General features: G+C 45.0%; 1 protein-coding gene across 3 annotated transcripts in view; it reads left to right on the top strand.

Moving 5' to 3' along the window:
- LOC137438461 (dynein regulatory complex protein 9-like) overlaps positions 1-18143 on the top strand; it is a 44906-nt gene that overhangs the window by 12945 nt on the left and 13818 nt on the right. For 2 of the 3 annotated variants that reach the window (XM_068133565.2, XM_078767109.1), the window contains 5 exons: positions 4032-4160; positions 7539-7620; positions 7826-7987; positions 8144-8218; positions 16762-16893. In XM_068133565.2, the coding sequence (XP_067989666.1) occupies positions 4032-4160; positions 7539-7620; positions 7826-7987; positions 8144-8218; positions 16762-16893 (580 nt within the window). The remainder of the gene's footprint in view (positions 1-4031; positions 4161-7538; positions 7621-7825; positions 7988-8143; positions 8219-16761; positions 16894-18143) is intronic. The other variant, XM_078767110.1, reaches the window with a different exon arrangement.

The raw sequence follows: 18143 nt of genomic DNA, 5'->3' as shown, positions 1-18143 counted from the left end.
AAAATCCTTAGTCCCAAACCCATCTCTCTCTGTTCCCACCTTTCCCAGTCGAACCAAACTGCTCCTGGACTCTGTGACGTTCTCTCCTGACAAGGTGGAGGAGTTTTTGTCAAACCTCGACTCTGATTCTGCAACTGGACCAGATGGCATCAGCCCACGGGTCCTAAAATCCTGCTCTGCCGCTCTATCTCACCCTCTCTCTGTTCTTTTCACCCTATCTTTTGCTCAAGGTCATCTGCCAGCATCCTGGAAATCAGCAAACATTACCGCTTTACACAAAAAAGGTGCAAAAACAGATCCTTGCAACTACAGACCAATCAGCCTGCTCCCAATTATCAGCAAAGTCATGGATTCCATCATTGCTTCGGATATGAAATCTTTCCTCTTCTCCAATGGCTTGATCTCTGATCATCAATTTGGTTTCAGACCAGGTCACTCTACTCTGGACATGCTGCTTCTGCTGTCTCAACAATGGATGGAGGTCCTCAATGCCAAACAGGAAATCAGAGCTGTCTCCCTTGACATATCACGTGCCTTCGATACGGTCTGGCACCCAGCTCTGCTCACCAAACTCTCCTCCTATGGTATCCATGGAAATCTCCATGCATGGCTTGTGGACTTCCTCTCTGGTCATAGTCAACGTGTGGCCCTGAATGGATTTCTCTCATCTCCCCTTCCCATTCAGGCTGGAGTTCCCCAAGGCAGTGTGCTGGGCCCTGTGCTTTTTCTGGTCTTTATCAATGATCTCTCCGACTCTCTGGAAAATCCTCTGTATCTCTTTGCTGATGACTCCACTCTCTGCCGCTCCATTCCTCTTCCCTCAGATCGGCAGTCTGCAGCCTCCTCACTCTCTGAAGACCTGGACAAAATCACAGACTGGTCAAACATGTGGAACATGTCTTTCAATCCTGACAAATCTCACACTCTTACTATGTCTCTCCGAAAAGATCGACTGGACAACCCTCCCATCTACTTTCTCAACAATCCTCTCCAAGAAGTTCTGTCGCTCAAGCTTTTGGGTCTCACCATCTGCCATGATCTTTCTTGGGAAAACCACATTTCCAAGCTGGCCTCCAAAGCCAGTCACCGACTGGGCATCCTCCGTCGTGCGAAGTCCTTCCTAGGCACACCTGAGCTCCTCACCACATACAAGGCTTTCATCCGCAGCTCAATGGAATACTGTTCTCCCCTATGGGCTGGTGCTCCTGCCTCACACCTGGCTCGGCTTCACGCTGTTGAATCCAAAGCTTTCAGAATCATTGGAATCTCCCGCGATGAAGCTATCTCTGAGGGCCTTTCACTCACTCACCGCAGGCAGGTAGGTGGTCTTTCTGTCTTCTACCGACTCCTCTCCGGCCTTGCTCCCCCAGCTCTCTCTGTGCTCTGTCCCCCAAATATTCCTACAGGTCGCACAAGATCTGCCAGCCACCCTCTGATGGTTAAACTGCCAAAATCTCGGCTCTCTGCTCACCTTCACTCTTTCATTCCTCTTTTCTCCCGCCTCTGGAACAAACTCCCACACTCACTTCAATCACACTCCTCCCTCCAGGTCTTCAAAACAGCTGTTCACCACCATCTCTTATCTTCCCCCATCCAAAACCTTGATCTTTTCTACCCCCACTAATTCACCCCAGATCCACTTTGTTTGAAATTCCAACTTCTTTCCTGGAAGTCTTGGCAGTGTCCATATGTTTTATACCTCTCCCACCCGCCCCCCCCTTCCCATGCCTCCCCCCCAAAGCCCTCTCCCTCCCACAGTTCTCTCGATGTCTCCATGTCTCTCGGTCCCTGCTCTCAAATGTTGTGTTTGTGTCCTTCCCCCTCTCTCCCCATCTTGTCTACCGCTCCCGATGTTATTTGTTTTGTGTGTCTGTTTGTCTTTCTGTGTGATTAATGTTTGCCCTTTCACGAGCCTCGATCTTGTATACAAAAAAAAAAAAAAAAAAAAAAAAAAAATCCCGGTGTGGTTCAGGAGGCTGAAATCCCGGTGTGGTTCAGGATGCTGAGATCCCGGTGGGGTTCAGGATGCTGAGATCCCGGTGGGGTTCAGGATGCTGAGATCCCGGTGGGGTTCAGCATGCTGAGATCCCGGTGTGGTTCAGGATGCTGAGATCCTGGTGTGGTTCAGGATACTGAGATCCCGGTTTGGTTCAGGTTTCTGATATCCAGGTGTGGTTCAGGATGCTGAGATCCCGGTGTGGTTCAGGATGCTGAGATCCTGGTGTGGTGCAGGATACTGAGATCCCGGTTTGGTTCAGGATTCTGATATCCCGGTGGGGTTCAGGATGCGGAGATCCCAGTGGGGTTCAGGATGCTGAGATCCCGGTGGGGTTCAGGATTATTCTGAGATCCCGGTGTGGTTCAGGATGCTGAGATCCTGGTGTGGTTCAGGATACTGAGATCCCGGTTTGGTTCAGGATTCTGAGATCCCGGTGTGGTTCAGGATGCTGAGATCCCAGTGTGGTTCAGGATGCTGAGATTCCTGTGTGGTTCAGGATGCTGAGATCCCGGTGGGGTTCAGGTTTCTGAGATCCCGGTGTGGTTCAGGATGCTGAGATCCTGGTGTCGTTCAGGATACTGAGATCCCAGTGTGGTTCAGGATGCTGAGATCCCTGTGTGGTTCAGGATGCTGAGATCCCGGTGTGGTTCAGGATGCTGAGATCCCGGTGGTGTTCAGGATTCTGAGATCCCGGGGTGGTTCAGGATGCTGAGATCCCGGGGTGGTTCAGGATGCTGAGATCCCAGTGTGGTTCAGGATGCTGAGATCCCAGTGTGGTTCAGGATACTGAGATCCCAGTGTGGTTCAGGATGCTGAGATCCCAGTGTGGTTCAGGATGCCGAGATCCCTGTGTGATTCAGGATACTGAGATCCCAGTGTGGTTCAGGATGCTGAGATCCCAGTGTGGTTCAGGATGCTGAGATCCCTGTGTGATTCAGGATTCTGAGATCCCAGTGTGGTTGAGGATGCTGAAATCCCGGTTTGGTTCAGGATGCAGAGATCCCGGTGTGGTTCAGGATGCTGAGATCCCGGTGTGGTTCAGGATGCTGAGATCCCGGTGTGGTTCAGGATGCTGGGATCCCGGTGTGGTTCAGGATGCTGAGATGCCCGTGTGGTTCAGGATGCTCTTTTTTTGGCGTGTCCATCTCTGGATTGTCCTCTTCTTTCGGTGTGTCAATCTCTGGAGTGTCCTCTTTTTTCGGTGTGTCCATCTCTGGAGTGTCCTCTTTTTTTCAGTGTACCCATCTCCAGTGTCCTCTTTTTTCAGAGTGTCCATGTCCGGAGTGTCTTCATATTTGAAAGTTAAAATATGGTAACCCTACTTAAGATCTTTGGATGTCATTAAACCGAACGTCCCATCTGCCAGCGTTATATAGTGGATGTTAAAGATACCACGGTGTCCTTAATGAAGAGTGGGTGAGCTATCGCTGGCATCACAAACAAATTACAAATTGTTACTACCACTTGGAAGGCAATGGCAAACCAGCAAGTGTAATCCTTGCTGTGAGACTGCTTTGGCAGCACTGTTTCTGTCTTCGGGCACAGTAACAGAAGCAGTTTAGTTGATCAATGCAATTGTAAAGATTCTGCAGGTCCAATTTTTCAAATACCGGTAACCTCTAATGTGAATCTTAAGGTTCATTACTTGGAAAAAAAAAATTCTGTCATCTTTGTGGATGAATGAAAGTAAATCCTCTAAAGACGTGAATCTCCAGAGTGAAAGGACAAGTGCAAGCTCAATTCTGCAAAGAATAACTTGTAGTTGGGAGATTTAAAACTTGTAGTAAGAACAACTTATTGAACAAGACGAACTTGTTTCCTATCCAATGAACTTGAACTTGGTGTGGTCCAGGTGAACTTGGCATGAACTTGAAGAAGAACGTGCTTCCTTCCTTATGCTTGAGGGTGCAAGTTGTCATTTTTTTGTAAAATAATTTTGTACTTGTCTTCATGAATCAAGCATCGTTTCAGAATTTCCCAGGGAACCAAATTAGCCCATGACCATGTTGTATGAACTCACTGTGAAAAACAGGCAGTTCCTGTGGGACGTTTTGGAAGAAACTCGGCAGGAGTTGGAAATGCGAGGTTCATTTGAGCGTCTCCAACGGTCTTCTAAGGATGACGAAGACTTGAAAAATGCTCTCTGTGAAACCATTAGTTGGTAAGAAATCTTGCAAAAAAATTCTGAATCGTGTGGTTTAACACCATCTGACTTTAACCTCCATCAGGCACCTCAATGTATCTCCACCTGATTCCAACTTATATCTGACTTCAACGTTTATGTATCTGACTCCAACCTTGATCTATCTGACTCTTATCTCTATCTGACGCTAACTTATATCTGAGTCTAACCTCTATCCGACTCCAACCTCCAGCTGTTTCCTACCTTAATCTGACTGTTACAGCTTCCAGAAGACTCCAACCTCAATGTAACTTTTACAACCTCTATCTGACTCCAACCTCAATCTATCTGACTCCAACCTCAATCTATCTGACTCCAACCTCAATCTATCTGACTCCAACCTCTATCTGACTCCAACCTCAATCTATCTGACTCCAACCTCTATCTGACTCCAACCTCAATTTATCTGACTCTAACCTCTATCTGACTCTAACCTCAGGCTATTTCCAACCTAAATCAGACTCCTTTTTTTTTTCTTTTTTTTTTTGTATACTGAATCGAGGCTCGTGAAAGAGGCTCGGGGCGCCCAAACGCTCCCCGGCTAAAGTTCATCCTGAAGGCGCCCACATTGTGCGGACAAACTCCACCAATTGGCCGGTCACACTGTGCCTATCGGCCGGCCTCGAAGACCGAAATTGTGGCGGTCACCGATCCTTAGGGTTCGTAACGAAGCCACCCTGAAAATCATGCTGCGGAAATGAAGGAAATTCATTCATTTCGTCACCTAGCTAGTGACGCGCATGAATGGATGAACGAGATTCCCACTGTCTCTATCTACTATCCAGCGAAACCACAGCCAAGGGAACGGGCTTGGCGGAATCAGTGGGGAAAGAAAACCCTTTTGAGCTTGACTCTAGCCCGACTCTGTGAAGGGACTTGAGAGGCCTGAGGCACTCAATAGAACTGGACCCGTGAAATTTCGAGGACTTTTGGTAAAATTACCTCAGGGTAAAGTTACATAGGAAAACCCCGTGTTAAATTCTCGTCGCCGAAGGACTTTATTTTTGTTGCGAAATTCATCCTGACTTCGCCTCTGGGAGGATGGAGGGGCATCTGTAGGTAACGGGAACCTTTGCTTCACGAGGATTGGGCGGAAATTGACCGAGTTGTTCAGAATATGGACTTGTATGGGGGGAGAAGGGGGGGAGTTCGGAATTGGACACGGGGCAGGGCGGACGCCATTTGGGGGAGCTGAGAGGATTCAGTCGTGATCGAGTACTACAACCCCCATCTGACTCTTGCAACCCCCATCTGTCTCCTACAACCCGCATCTGACTCCTGCAACCCTCATCTGACTCCTACAACTTCCATCTGACTCCTACAACCCCCATCTGTCTCCTACAACCCGCATCTGACTTCAAGAACCCCCATGTGACTCCTACAACCCCCATGTGACTCCTACAACCAATGTGACTTCGACAACCCATGTGACTCCTACAACCCCCATCTGACTCCTACAACCAATGTGACTTCTACAACCCATGTGACTCCTACAACCCCCATCTGACTCCTACAACCCCCATATGACTCCTACAACCCCCATGTGACTCCTACAACCAATGTGACTTCTACAACCCATGTGACTCCTACAACCCCCATGTGACTCTGACAACCCCCATGTGACTCCTACAACCAATGTGACTTCTACAACCCATGTGACTCCTACAACCCCCATCTGACTCCTACAACCCCCATCTGACTCCTACAACCCCTATGTGACTCCTACAACCCCAATATGACTCCTACAACCCCCATCTGACTCCTACAACACCCATCTGTCTCCTACAACCCACATCTGACTTCTATAACTCCTATGTGACTCCTACAATCCCCATTTGACTCCTACAACCTCCAGATGACTCTTACAACCTCTGACTTTTACAAGAGCTAAAGCTATAGCCTTGCATGTTATTACCCACGCACAGCAAGCAAAAAACCAGGTTAAGTGATACACGACTTTCAAAATGACATCCAATGCTAAATGAGGCCTTTTGCGCATGTGCTGTGTGTGGTGTGTTTGCAGTGATTGGTTCGGCTTGACGGGCAATTTTAGCCTATGGATTCCGAAAGGTGGTTCTTTCTTTTTACCTGTGACATGTCGCCGGTCTACAAGAGCTACATGTTGCTGTTGTTGGAGTTCTTGTTGAGGGTCGATATTTGAAATGTGCACCCATTGGTCAGACAGCTGCCGGACCGCACCCACATCTGTCGCTTGACCACACCCACCATAGTGCCGAGATGAAATGATATGGCCGCTATCTTTTTTGCTGGTGGGCCTAGCACATTAGGCCGATATAGGCCTCTGCAGATTATGCTCTCTCCGGCTTTGTTGCGTCAGATTTCCTTTGGATTTGTTTTGGTCGAGTGTTAGATTATTAGTAAGGTTTAATCAAGCCCTACGCGCCTCCCTAAAAAAATAGCGTTACGTAATTTTTGAACGGCACCATATGCGCGTTTCCCAATCAGCCCGTTGTTGGATTTTTTTTTTTAAGTCAGTTCAGTCACCTTGATGACAAGGTGACGTATAAGAATACGGTGTGGTTCACTGAGCCACATTGAAACCACCAAGAAACCACCAAGATTGGAAAAAAGCAACTTATAGTCCCTATTAACCCCATATATGGGTTAAATAGGAATAAATAGGATTTTTATGGCTGTCTCCCTATTCACCCCGTTTTACGGGTGAATAGCGACAGTCACTAATACAAAAAAAAAATAATCAAGAAATTGGGACAGTTTGGAGAAACTTTTTATCCCATATTTTTTTTCATTGGCACCGTGGTTTCTATTATGGGTGCATATTATGTGCATCCATCTGAGCTATCAATTTAGCAATAAGTTGGAAACTCAGGATTGTTTCTTGATTATTATTTTTTGTATTAGTGACTGTCCCTATTCACCCGTAAAACGGGGTGAATAGGGACAGCCATAAAAATTCTATTTATTCCTATTTAACCCATATATGGGGTTAATAGGGACTATAAGTTGCTGTTTAAAACAACAAGAGAACACTTTCAACCAAAATATCAACAAATCAGTATGGTTATCAATTTTCAGTGAAAAAAGTTTCCGAACTTTTTTTCAGTTTGTGTCCCTATTCACCTTGCTGTCCCTATTCAATCCATTTCACGGTAATTCAAAACACAGCGCATGCGCAAAAGGCCTCTTTTACCATTCTTATACGTCATTTTGAAAGTCCCATACTATTTAGAACTCCAATCATAACAATGATTATCTCAGGTGAGCCTTAATACGAGTGAATGAATAGACTGTCCCCATCCCAATGGGAGCTCAGATGCTCAGAATGAAGGTGTATCTCAGTTTATGAAGAATCATCACAATACGTCATTATTGCAGGGAGGATGAGACCAAAGAGAGGATAAAGCAACTCCAGTTAGAGATGATCACGCTGAACCAAGATACAGAGAACAAGGTGCAGGTATGTAAATTGTGTAAATTGTACACTGTAGAATTTACTCATACCAATGACAATGGTTAGAATGTAGTGTTTCCCACAGCCAGCCTTCAATGAGTATTGAGTAAGATTGGAAATGAATGCGCACAAAAACTTACTTTAATATACTTGTAGAGACTGGGTTGGTTGGAGTAATGTTGCTGCTCGCTTATGTATGTGTGTAAAACAGGAGTACCATGAACTCATAACAGATCTGAAAGAGCAGCTGCAGAATCTGAGAACCTGGACCACCACAAGGAGCAAATACATGCAGAGGAAGCTTGAACTGCAAGTTGATGAGCAACGTCGTTGGAACTTGAAGTTGGAAAATGAGATCCAGCAGAATTCAGAGGTAAGCCTGGCTGAAAGGTGTCCGTTCTGACAACCTCAGCAAGTAGAGGTGCCTGATGATTGAGTGTCATCATGCGGTCTGCGTGTGAACGTTTGGGGCAAATTTCATTCTCTCCCAAAAGTCCTTTACTGTGGCTGTGCACTTTTATTGTGTCAGAACCTACAAGAGGAAATTACCCAAGAGATTATTTCCAGCTTGGATGTGCAAAGCTTCTTGAACCATAAGTATGCTGTAAGTACAAATCTGCAATTCAGAAAGATTTTCCTTTTTTTTAAAGACTGGTCTAACGTGCAATATGGAAGATGTGGAGGGGGTGACGAGCAGGTGTTATTGATAACAGAATGACCGCCTCCCCATCCGTACATACTACACTCCATCGATATTATATTGCCAAACACCAATGTAAGAGCTGTGTTTCATTTTTAGCTCACCTGGAACAAAAATTGTCCAGGAGAGATTTTAGCATCGAGTGGTGTCCATCAGTCAGGCAGTGAGGCAGGCTGTATGTAAACACTCAGAACTTCTTCACTGAAAATGCACACGCAATTCCGATGAAACTTGAGCACAGCCTTCATCACCCATGATGTACCAAAGTTTGTTCACAGCATCAAGAAAATGAGGGTATAAGGGGATCTTCAGGGGGTTTAACCTCCCCATCCCCCAAAAATAGGAATTTGCTTTCTTCTCTGAAACTACACACACAATTTCGATGAAACTTGTCCACAACCGTCACCAACGGAGATGTACCAAAGGTTGTTCATGGCATTGAAAAAAAATAGGGGCAATACCCATGGGTGCTCACCTGGTAGAATAAAGCAGTATACTACATGACTAAATGTATTTTAAATGGTATAATGGTATTTAAACCAATTCCAATAGTTGCTGTGGAATCATACAAGCATAATCATAAGACTTTAAAAAAAAACTTATTTTGGGGGGCAACCGCCCTGCCTCCGTGGACGCCATTAGACCCCGATTATTCTAATGCCATGAGCAAACATTGGCACATCACGGGTGATGAAGGTTGTGATCAAGTTTCATCAAACAATTCGATTAATGAACAGGATTATATAAATTAAATTGATATATGTGGGAAAATTACATTCCCAGAATAGGAATCGAACCCAGGTCCCCTGGAAAACCGTACCAGTGCTCCGCCATCTGAGCTACCTGGGCGACCCTGGCTGAGCATGCAATTTTCCCACACATATGATTGCCACTCTCTTTCCGTTGACGAGGATTAATTTAGATCATTATTAGGTCAACACAATTGTAATGAAATAATCGATTGTCCTCTGCGTGGGATTACATTGAAGAATATTTTTAACGCTCGGGAGAGGGAGTCTGGCACAAAGAACATCCCAAAAAATACAGAGGAACTTGGAGTAACTATCAAAAGTACATCAAAGGAACATCAAATACAGAACAGTAACATCATTTAGGCCAGGACCTCTTTATTAACATTTTCCATAGTTTTCGGTATTTCTCATTCCATCTACCGATAACAATGTTAAACATATGGCAGTAATGTTTTTGTTTTTTTATTTCCCCAATTGAGGCATAGTTCATATTAAATCCGTTCACAAAGGTATTGTCGTGCGAATCCCTCAAGGTTAACACCAGGGACCGCGGAAGACCGAACGGCTTTAACTGAGGCGACGACCCAATACAGATTTTGTTATCAACCGCGGGAAGAAGAAGTGAAGAGGAAGAGGCGGCAGCGCTTACCTATGGCGAACCGACGGCAGCTCCGATCCTGCAGGGAATTAACTCACGAATGACAACCCAATTCAATGTACAAAAATAATGATTTATTCTGACCCCAAAACAATGAAACGCGACGATGAATATATAATGATCCTAAATTGGGATCCCACACACCTCACTTCAAATACGCCACAAAGGAATGAATTACGAAAAGAACATGTTCGTCATGTATGGGGAAATGTGGTGCGTCCTTATCTGTCTGTAGTCTTGTCCACCGTCCAACGCGGCACCATATGCGCTCCGGCGCGAAGAAACCCTTCGTCCGCTCGCTCGCACGCTTCGCCAGGCCTCGATGCGACTCGCGCCGCGGCATGCCACGAGGTCCCTCGCTCCAGTACCAATGCACCACCAGGAACCAAAAGCACCACGCAGAATCAAAAGCACCACACGTCCAACGCAGGGCCAGCGATCCCCACACGAAGCCAATCTCCAACCCGAAGGGGCCGATCTCCAACACGAGGTCCAGCGCAAAGAGAGACAAAAAGACAAAGAGCAAAGAGAGACCGTGCAGCGCCAAGAGAGCGAGTGTCGTCCAGCCCATTCTTTTATAACCTTCTCGGTGACGTCAGCTCTGGCGCACCCCCCGATCAGCCCTCGTAGCTTCCTGCCGTCCACCGAACCTTCTAGCGCCTTTCCTCCAATGAACAACCTCCTTCTCAGTTGCGTCTTCGCGCCTCCCGCCTTGATTGGCTGGAGGTTCGCGCCTTCCGCGCCAAACAATCACATGTTCCCTGTAGCGTGGTTATAGCTCGTCTCATGCGATGTTGCTAGGCCAGCCGGTGGTGTGGCCGGCGGCGGCCATCCGGCAGTGCCTCGATCTGGCTTCCTGCCGGTCTTCTTCCAAGGTCATTGTAAGGGAAGGGAACTAATTAATGTGTGCACTAAGGACCTATCTAAGTGTTTATATATGTGCGTTGCCATAAGGGGCAAAGGAATTATTACCAGATCTGACACACAGGGGTTTATCTTAGTCCCTACAATTATTTAACACCTGAACATCCTTGTATGTTTACAGGTATACACTTCCCCGACAAACCGCCTAAAACACAGAACTTATTACAGGGTAGATTCCCTATCGCGACAGTCGAAGCATGTTACCTATACAGATCTACCTGGCTCTAGATATTCCTTTACCCCCCGACATAACAGTATTATCAGCACATTGTCTACGAACGAAGCCCGAACATCAAGCTTAGTTAAAAACCCTACATGGAGGTTCCACCGAGATTAGTACCCGAACAGCCTTCTAATTAGTAACTGAACAACAGCCTGTCCATCACCTCCCCACCTCCAAATTCAACATATCAACCTTCAATACCATTACGTAGGAGTAATTTGAGATATCGATTTGAACAAGATATCTATTGAAAGATAGAATTTTAACAACCAACGATTTCCTGGTCTGGGAACCAGAGATTAATGGGAACCGTCCGAAGAGATCGAAGAGAACGAAGAGATCTTGTTCACAAACAGAAAACAGGTGAAAACATACATATCTTCCATTTAGTGTATGTCAATCTGCATATATGCAAATCGTAGTGGGAGGGGAGGGGGGTTTTGAGCTGCTTGTACTATCTTTTGCAACAACGCATTTATCCCAATTAACGCGTCCCCACCAAAATTGAATCAATTTGTCGTAGTCACACACCTAGTCCGTCCACCAAATTTCATCCAAATCTGTCCACAGCTTTGTGAAACACACAGAATCGGTCCACAATTTTTTTTACAGTGAGATGGGGGTGAGGGGCACACCAATTGAATACAAAGGAGAACGAAGAGGGGTTTGTCCGCATTTTTGTCTCAAGAAAGATTATCTGATGGCCCAGGGTAACAGACAGACAGACTGTACAGAAGTACTTGTTCTTTGTGCAGAGGTTTTTGGTGTGTTCTTTGTGCCAGACTCCTTCTTTGTGCCAGACTATTAAAAATATTCTTCAATGTAATCCCACGCAGAGGACAATCGATTATTTCATTACAATTGTGTTGACCTAATAATGATCGAAATTAATCCTCGTCATGAGTCAACAAGAGAATGGCATGTACATTTCCTCCAGAAAGCCTCGTATACTCCTCTGTTCGATGAGGCACGAATGTCTGCAGGTCGTCACCTGCAGACACTGGCCTGGTCGCAAAATACTCGGCCACTTCCGGTGCTGGAGATCTTACATGCACTTATTTTGTTGTGTATATACACAATATATCTATTGAAATATTTACAAGCTTTGATCCTCTCAACCTGAGGAAACCAGCCAGCTTTGAGCTTGGACAGCAAATGCCATATATTTTCGTCCCAAATTGAGGGCAATTTTTTTTTACAATGGCTCTCAATTCATATATTGTCAACATTCATCTGGGTTCAATGTTTCAATTCAATGTTTTCATTCCTCCCGCGTTAGTTCACTGAGCCCTTACAGCCTCTGGGCTGAACTTGTCTCAAACCAGGTCTGTCTGAATGCTAATGGACAAACAGCTAGCACACGCACACAACCGTGTCTTCCCAATGCTAATGTTCCTTCATTACAAGTTCAACAATTCTTTTTCCATTCTGATTAGTTTTCAATGTGAAATCTTTGTGGATAAAATGCATTTTTCTTTAAACTTTTGAATCAAGTCCTCCCAGTAACATTTTAACTAGTTTCTCAAATAAAAGCAGCAGAATTTTCGTTTATAGTGATGCACCTCTCATATACAGTACACATTATATGCACCTCATTATAGTGTCTCATTTATATACTCAACATCAAAAGAAACTTATCAAATCTTTAGATGGACACTCATTGAAATCCTCCACGCAAAAATGAAAAATATTTGAACACAGAGGTAAAGTTCAGCTATCTTTACTAAACACATGTCAATAAACAAGAGGTTGCCTCAATCACAAAAAAAGCATGAACATCACAAGGGGTGGTGCAACATAAGTCACAGCACTACAACACAAAGGCACGCACCTGAATACAGTCAAAACAAAATGACACAGCAATGGACACAACACTCCCAACAGTCAAGGACAGAATGACAGCAGTCCTCAATGTCGTGTGTGTCCTCCCTGAGCTGTGATGCAGGCTGTACACCTCCAACGCATGCTCTGTACCAGGCGTCTGATGCAGTCCTGGGGAAGTCTGTCCCACTCCTCCTGCAAATCTTGAATGAGCATTTGCCGATTGACAGCCGTTGATCTCCTCAATGCAAGACGTCGACCAAGCTCATCCCATAAATGATCAATGGGATTGAGGTCAGGGGAATAAGGCATCCAAGGCATCACTTCAACACCCTGTTCCTGGAGGAAGTTGGTGGTCAGGCGAGCAGCATGGGGTCGAGCGTTGTCCTGCTGGAAAACTGCGATGTCAGGATGAGCCTGGAGAAATGGCAGCAGATGAGGTCTCAATACTTCATTGACATAATGCTGACTAGTGAGATTGCCTTCGATGACGACCAGAGGTTTCCTGAAACGGGTGGAAATGCCGGCCATACCATCACACTGGGTCCTCCCCAACGATTGATCTGGCGAATACAGCATGATGCATACGTTTCCCCACCTCTGCGCCACACCCGTTGACGCCCATCAGCAGCATGGAGGCAAAATCTGGACTCATCGCTGAACAAGACTGCACTCCACTGTTGCTGTGTCCAGCGGCGATGCTGCAGACACCTTCTTAGTCTGTTCCGCCGATGCACTGCGTATACTCCTTTAATAACATTTTACGTTAATATGTCAATAAACATCCAGTTGTTTCATTTTCAAAAACAAAAATTCAACAGACCTTGTTGGGCGATGTTCAAAGACGTCTACCCACTAGGCCCTGACTTCTCAAGTGCCTCCGCACAGTAGAGACACTGATGCGGTTGTTGTGGCGACCTTTTGTCACTGCAGCTGTTTGCTTCGCAAAGTGGAAACGATCACGAAGATGCTGCAGCACAATCCAGCGGTCTTGGTTTGGGGTGGTTACGTGTGGTCTTCCTCTTAGTGGACCATCATTCACAGTTCCAGTTTCACCATAATGCCTGGCCAGGTTGGAAATTGCAGGCTGTGAGCAACCAAGACGTTGGGCAATTGTTCGCTGGCTTACACCAGCCTCAAGCATCCCAATTGCCCTTAAACGTTGTTCAGATGTCAGGCGTGGCATCTGAATTTTCTTGTTGTTTTCCCTGTCAGAAACCTCTAGAGTGACTATAGACAGCAGTAAATGAATGTCTAATCACGAGAACTGAAGGATTTCATTATGAGGGTCATTATTTAAAGGGAAAGATCCCTATGCGGAACCACTCAAGCATGCCATTGTGGATCAACCAGGTGATTGAAGTGAAGTTACCGTTACATAATTATCAGCCATTACAATTGAAGAAACGTGTTTGTAAAGCTGCACATTTCAAAAAATGAAATTGATAAGTTTCTCTTGATGTTCAGTTTAGTTAGCTCTCTGGACTCTGTTATTTTTGTCTTTCCCGACGCGAGTCATCTATGAGTCGTCTAGGTACGTTGTTATAAGTTCTAAGTCAGCCGCTCCAATGAACCTTGGCTCGATGGTGCACACATCACACCAGGGCATCACAGCGGCTGCGGACACTCTGTGTTTCTGACAATGTTTTTCATTACACCACCGAGGTTTTTTTCATTTAAATAGCTGAAACTGAAATCATACTTTGTCATACTTTATCCTGATTATGTGATACAGTTTTCTCTGACTATGTCTACCTTGGGTTTGAACATCATTATCAATCTCATTGACTTTTCTATTATTGAGGCAATGTCCAATACGTTGCATGTGATTTGAAACAAAACCCAAAGCTTTTCACTTCAGACCTACCTTGTCCTGGGATGTTTTAACTCCCTTGTTGAGGGGCATTTGAGTGGATACATTCTTCAATTTATTCTGACGTCCACCAAATAATGTTTAAACTCAGCCAAATTTGGCCTTTTTCTCCCTCTCCCTTGATTCTGAAACCCACATGAAAAATGGCTTCCAATACACATCTTTCTTCCATTTATCTTGCGTTTCTTTCCATTCCAATTCCTGGTTTAACCTTTCAAGTCTTGCTATTTTCCCAAAAGTACCATCTATGGGAAAACCCTTTTGGTAATTAGCTGTCCACTTACACCATTTCGGAACATCCTGAATGGATTTTATCACCATATTTTTCATACATGAAGTGCACACAAGTACCTCTCATTGGTCTACCTACTTCACTCTCCTTTCTCGGATGGTTTCCCATGTCACTTCACGCAGGCAAAATAACTTCACAATACAACAATGGATCCAAGATGCAATTTACAAATACTGCACACACACGTGCCAACCAATGACCACAAGATACAAGATACCGGGAAAACAGTTATTCAAACAACAAGTACACACACCTAGTTCCAAACACTTTATCCAAACAATGAATACACAACCACTTATTTTACGTCCGATTCAAGAACATCAAATTTCAATACGTTTCTGTTTCGGCTTCAGGGTGGAGCATCAATTCCCAATTGAATCACTAAGTACAATTTATAATTTACAGCTAACAACTTCAAGCAACATACTGTTAACTTATCCACTCTACCCACACACCTCGTGAGGAGTCCACAACACCTTAATTGTCTGATCAGGACAATATCTCAATCAATGAGAACCACTGCAACAGCACAGCGGTAAATCAACTCGAACACCAGCTTAAAACCACACAAAATCAACTGTTCAACACATACCCAAACTTTACACATACCAACGATGACCAACGAGCATGAGCATTAAATCACTTCACATTGTTTCGGGCGACGTTACCTTTGGGGCTGGAGGAGGGCACAGCATATGTCAGTGAAGTCCACACGGGGTTTCAAAAGGTCCCTCACCTGTTTACATAAGATTTGAGCGCTTGAGTTCACCATTACTGATTGCTGGAACCTCACATCTCCAGCCCGAGGGCGTCAGTCGCCCCATGTTGGACGCCATTATGTCGAGGATTAATTTACATCATTATTAGGTCAACACAATTGTAATGAAATAATCGATTGTCGTCTGCGTGGGATTACATTGAAGAATATTTTTAATGCTCGGGAGAGGGAGTCTGGCACAAAGAACACACCAAAAAATGCAGAGGTACTTGGAGTAACTATCAAAAGTACATCAAAGGAACATAAAATACAGAACAGTAACATAATTTAGCCCAGGATCTCTCTCTCTTTCTCCCAGTGATCTAAATTCTTTCAAATCAATATTTGGTCATCTCATCTCGATTCTCGAAGATATGAACTTATAAAATGGGTCGCGATGTCTGTCCGTCCGACCGGTCGTCTGTTAACTTTTTGCTATTTTTACTAGTCCTCCATTTATTATCTCTTGGTTGATTGTTCTGAACCTTGGCACGAATACAAGACAGCAGCCTGCACAGTTGCTCAAGCTTCGATTTTTACATTTCAGATCATGGGAGCTCTCAGGGGAGAAGGGGGATGGGGGAGGGGATGAGGTTAACTCCCATGCTTTGGATCCATATTCATCCTTTATTTACCAACCAAATGCTCTGAAACCCAATACAGCCCTTCTACTTGATGGTCCGCACAATCTCTCTGGCTTCGGTTTTTCGATTTCGGATCATGGGCCTCCTTGGGGGTGCTACCCCCTGAAACTTCTGATCCCTACTCGTCCCTTATTCACCGACCGATTACTCTCAACCAATAGAGCCCTTATACTCGATCACAAAATGACCATCAGCCCTCTCAGGGCTATTTTATTTTATTTAAGTCGATGTATATATTTGAACACTGCATGGGGTAACGTTTTGTATGAACTCTCCAGTTGCATTAAGCAATGGCTCAAAATTATGGATTCCATGTAATGCTGTAGATCCAAAAAAATTATATGTGCATGGAATGAAGGGAAAATTACTTTTTTTTGTCTCCGATCTTCCCTTTATGTGAATACTAAAGCCAACTTTGCAGTAGAGTGCTACTGTAATCAAGGTGGTATCTGGAGGAAATGTTATGCACATGTTTTCCATGTTTGTTCTACCCTGGGATTAAGGAACTCGAAGACAAGTTGGAGTATTGGATGGATCGACATGATAATGGCATCGAGGAAAAACAGCAGGAGATTAACAATATGAAGACCACTCGAGCTAATGACAGAACAAAAATTCAGGAACTTGCCCAGAAGGTGAGTTCAGTATCCAATCCCTTAATAAAATATTAGTCAAATCAAAACTACAATATATTTCATAATCTTTATTGTTGATGATTATTATTATTTTTATTGTCAGTTGTGTGACCAATTTGACATTGGCAGTAGAAATTTCATGAATCTGGACCCCACCATACAAAGGTAGTATATATATATATATTCCTGTTTGTGCTGATAAAGACCGGTCTCGGACGGATTGCCGATTGAGCTTACACTCTGAGGCGTTCAGTCAAAAATGGCGGTGTTCTTTACACGTGAGGGAAAGGAGAATGATGAACTTACCTGGATGGCTTCCACCAGACGTCTTCGAACCTGCGATAATTCATTCAAGCCGACATGGAATTTTATTGCAAAAATACCGGCTTTAATAAAAGAAATGCCGGTAACAAAAGAATGCAGGGCAACTAAAATTATTAGATGCAGCGCCCCATACAGACCCGTATACACACAAGGGGAAAAATACTGGTGAAAATAATGCGTAATGTTTCTGTACTCAGCTGCGAGTGGCTTCTGAACCCTGTTGGGAATCGTCCAGGTCCCGGGCGTGCAATCCGGGCATGGCACGGGCCTGGCGGGAAGTAGGCCTCAGTGCACCCTCGTTCACTCAGCCACGCTTGTCTTCGGCATCTGCTTCACCAACACCCACGTCTCTCAGCGCAACCAGACCACACCCAGCCAGTACTAACGAGCCAGCGAAAGGACAATGCGGCCGTTCAGCCGATCTCCCAGACCAAAAAGAAAGAATGCACTAGTCTGCAGGAACTCGGCACACCCCTGGCGACAACTGTGACTGTTCGCTATCAAAGTCCCAACTCAAGACAGATGTCGACCATTCGTATTGAAAGTCCAGTGCAAGAGATATCCGCCTTCCACAAACACCAGGACCCGAGAGACAAGAAAATGCACAACCGCTCGCTATCGATGTTTCACGCAAGAGAGAAAATGTCGGGAACCCAACTCTTTTGTACTCCAGGCTCTGACGTCATCCGCCGCCGCCCTTGCCTGCTCCAACCAGTGAGTCAATCTCCTCATTCCATGACCATCCTAACAAATCACTGCTCTTCGGGGCGTGGCCTCACAGACTTCCTGTGCCTCTGTGATCACCAGCTCGGCGGTATCATTGGTGGTGCTCAATGTCCTGTTCCGGTTACTTTTATTTAGTGTGATAACGCATGCCGATTGTCTGGCTATGTGTGTGTGCTGCATTGTCATAAGGAACAGAGGGG

This window comes from Myxine glutinosa, chromosome 13, assembly GCF_964187855.1.
Source record: "Myxine glutinosa chromosome 13, kmMyxGlut1.1, whole genome shotgun sequence".
Classification (NCBI taxonomy): Eukaryota; Metazoa; Chordata; class Myxini; order Myxiniformes; family Myxinidae; genus Myxine; species Myxine glutinosa.
Note: the sequence above shows the minus strand (reverse complement) of the source record. Positions and strands in the feature narration are given on the sequence as shown.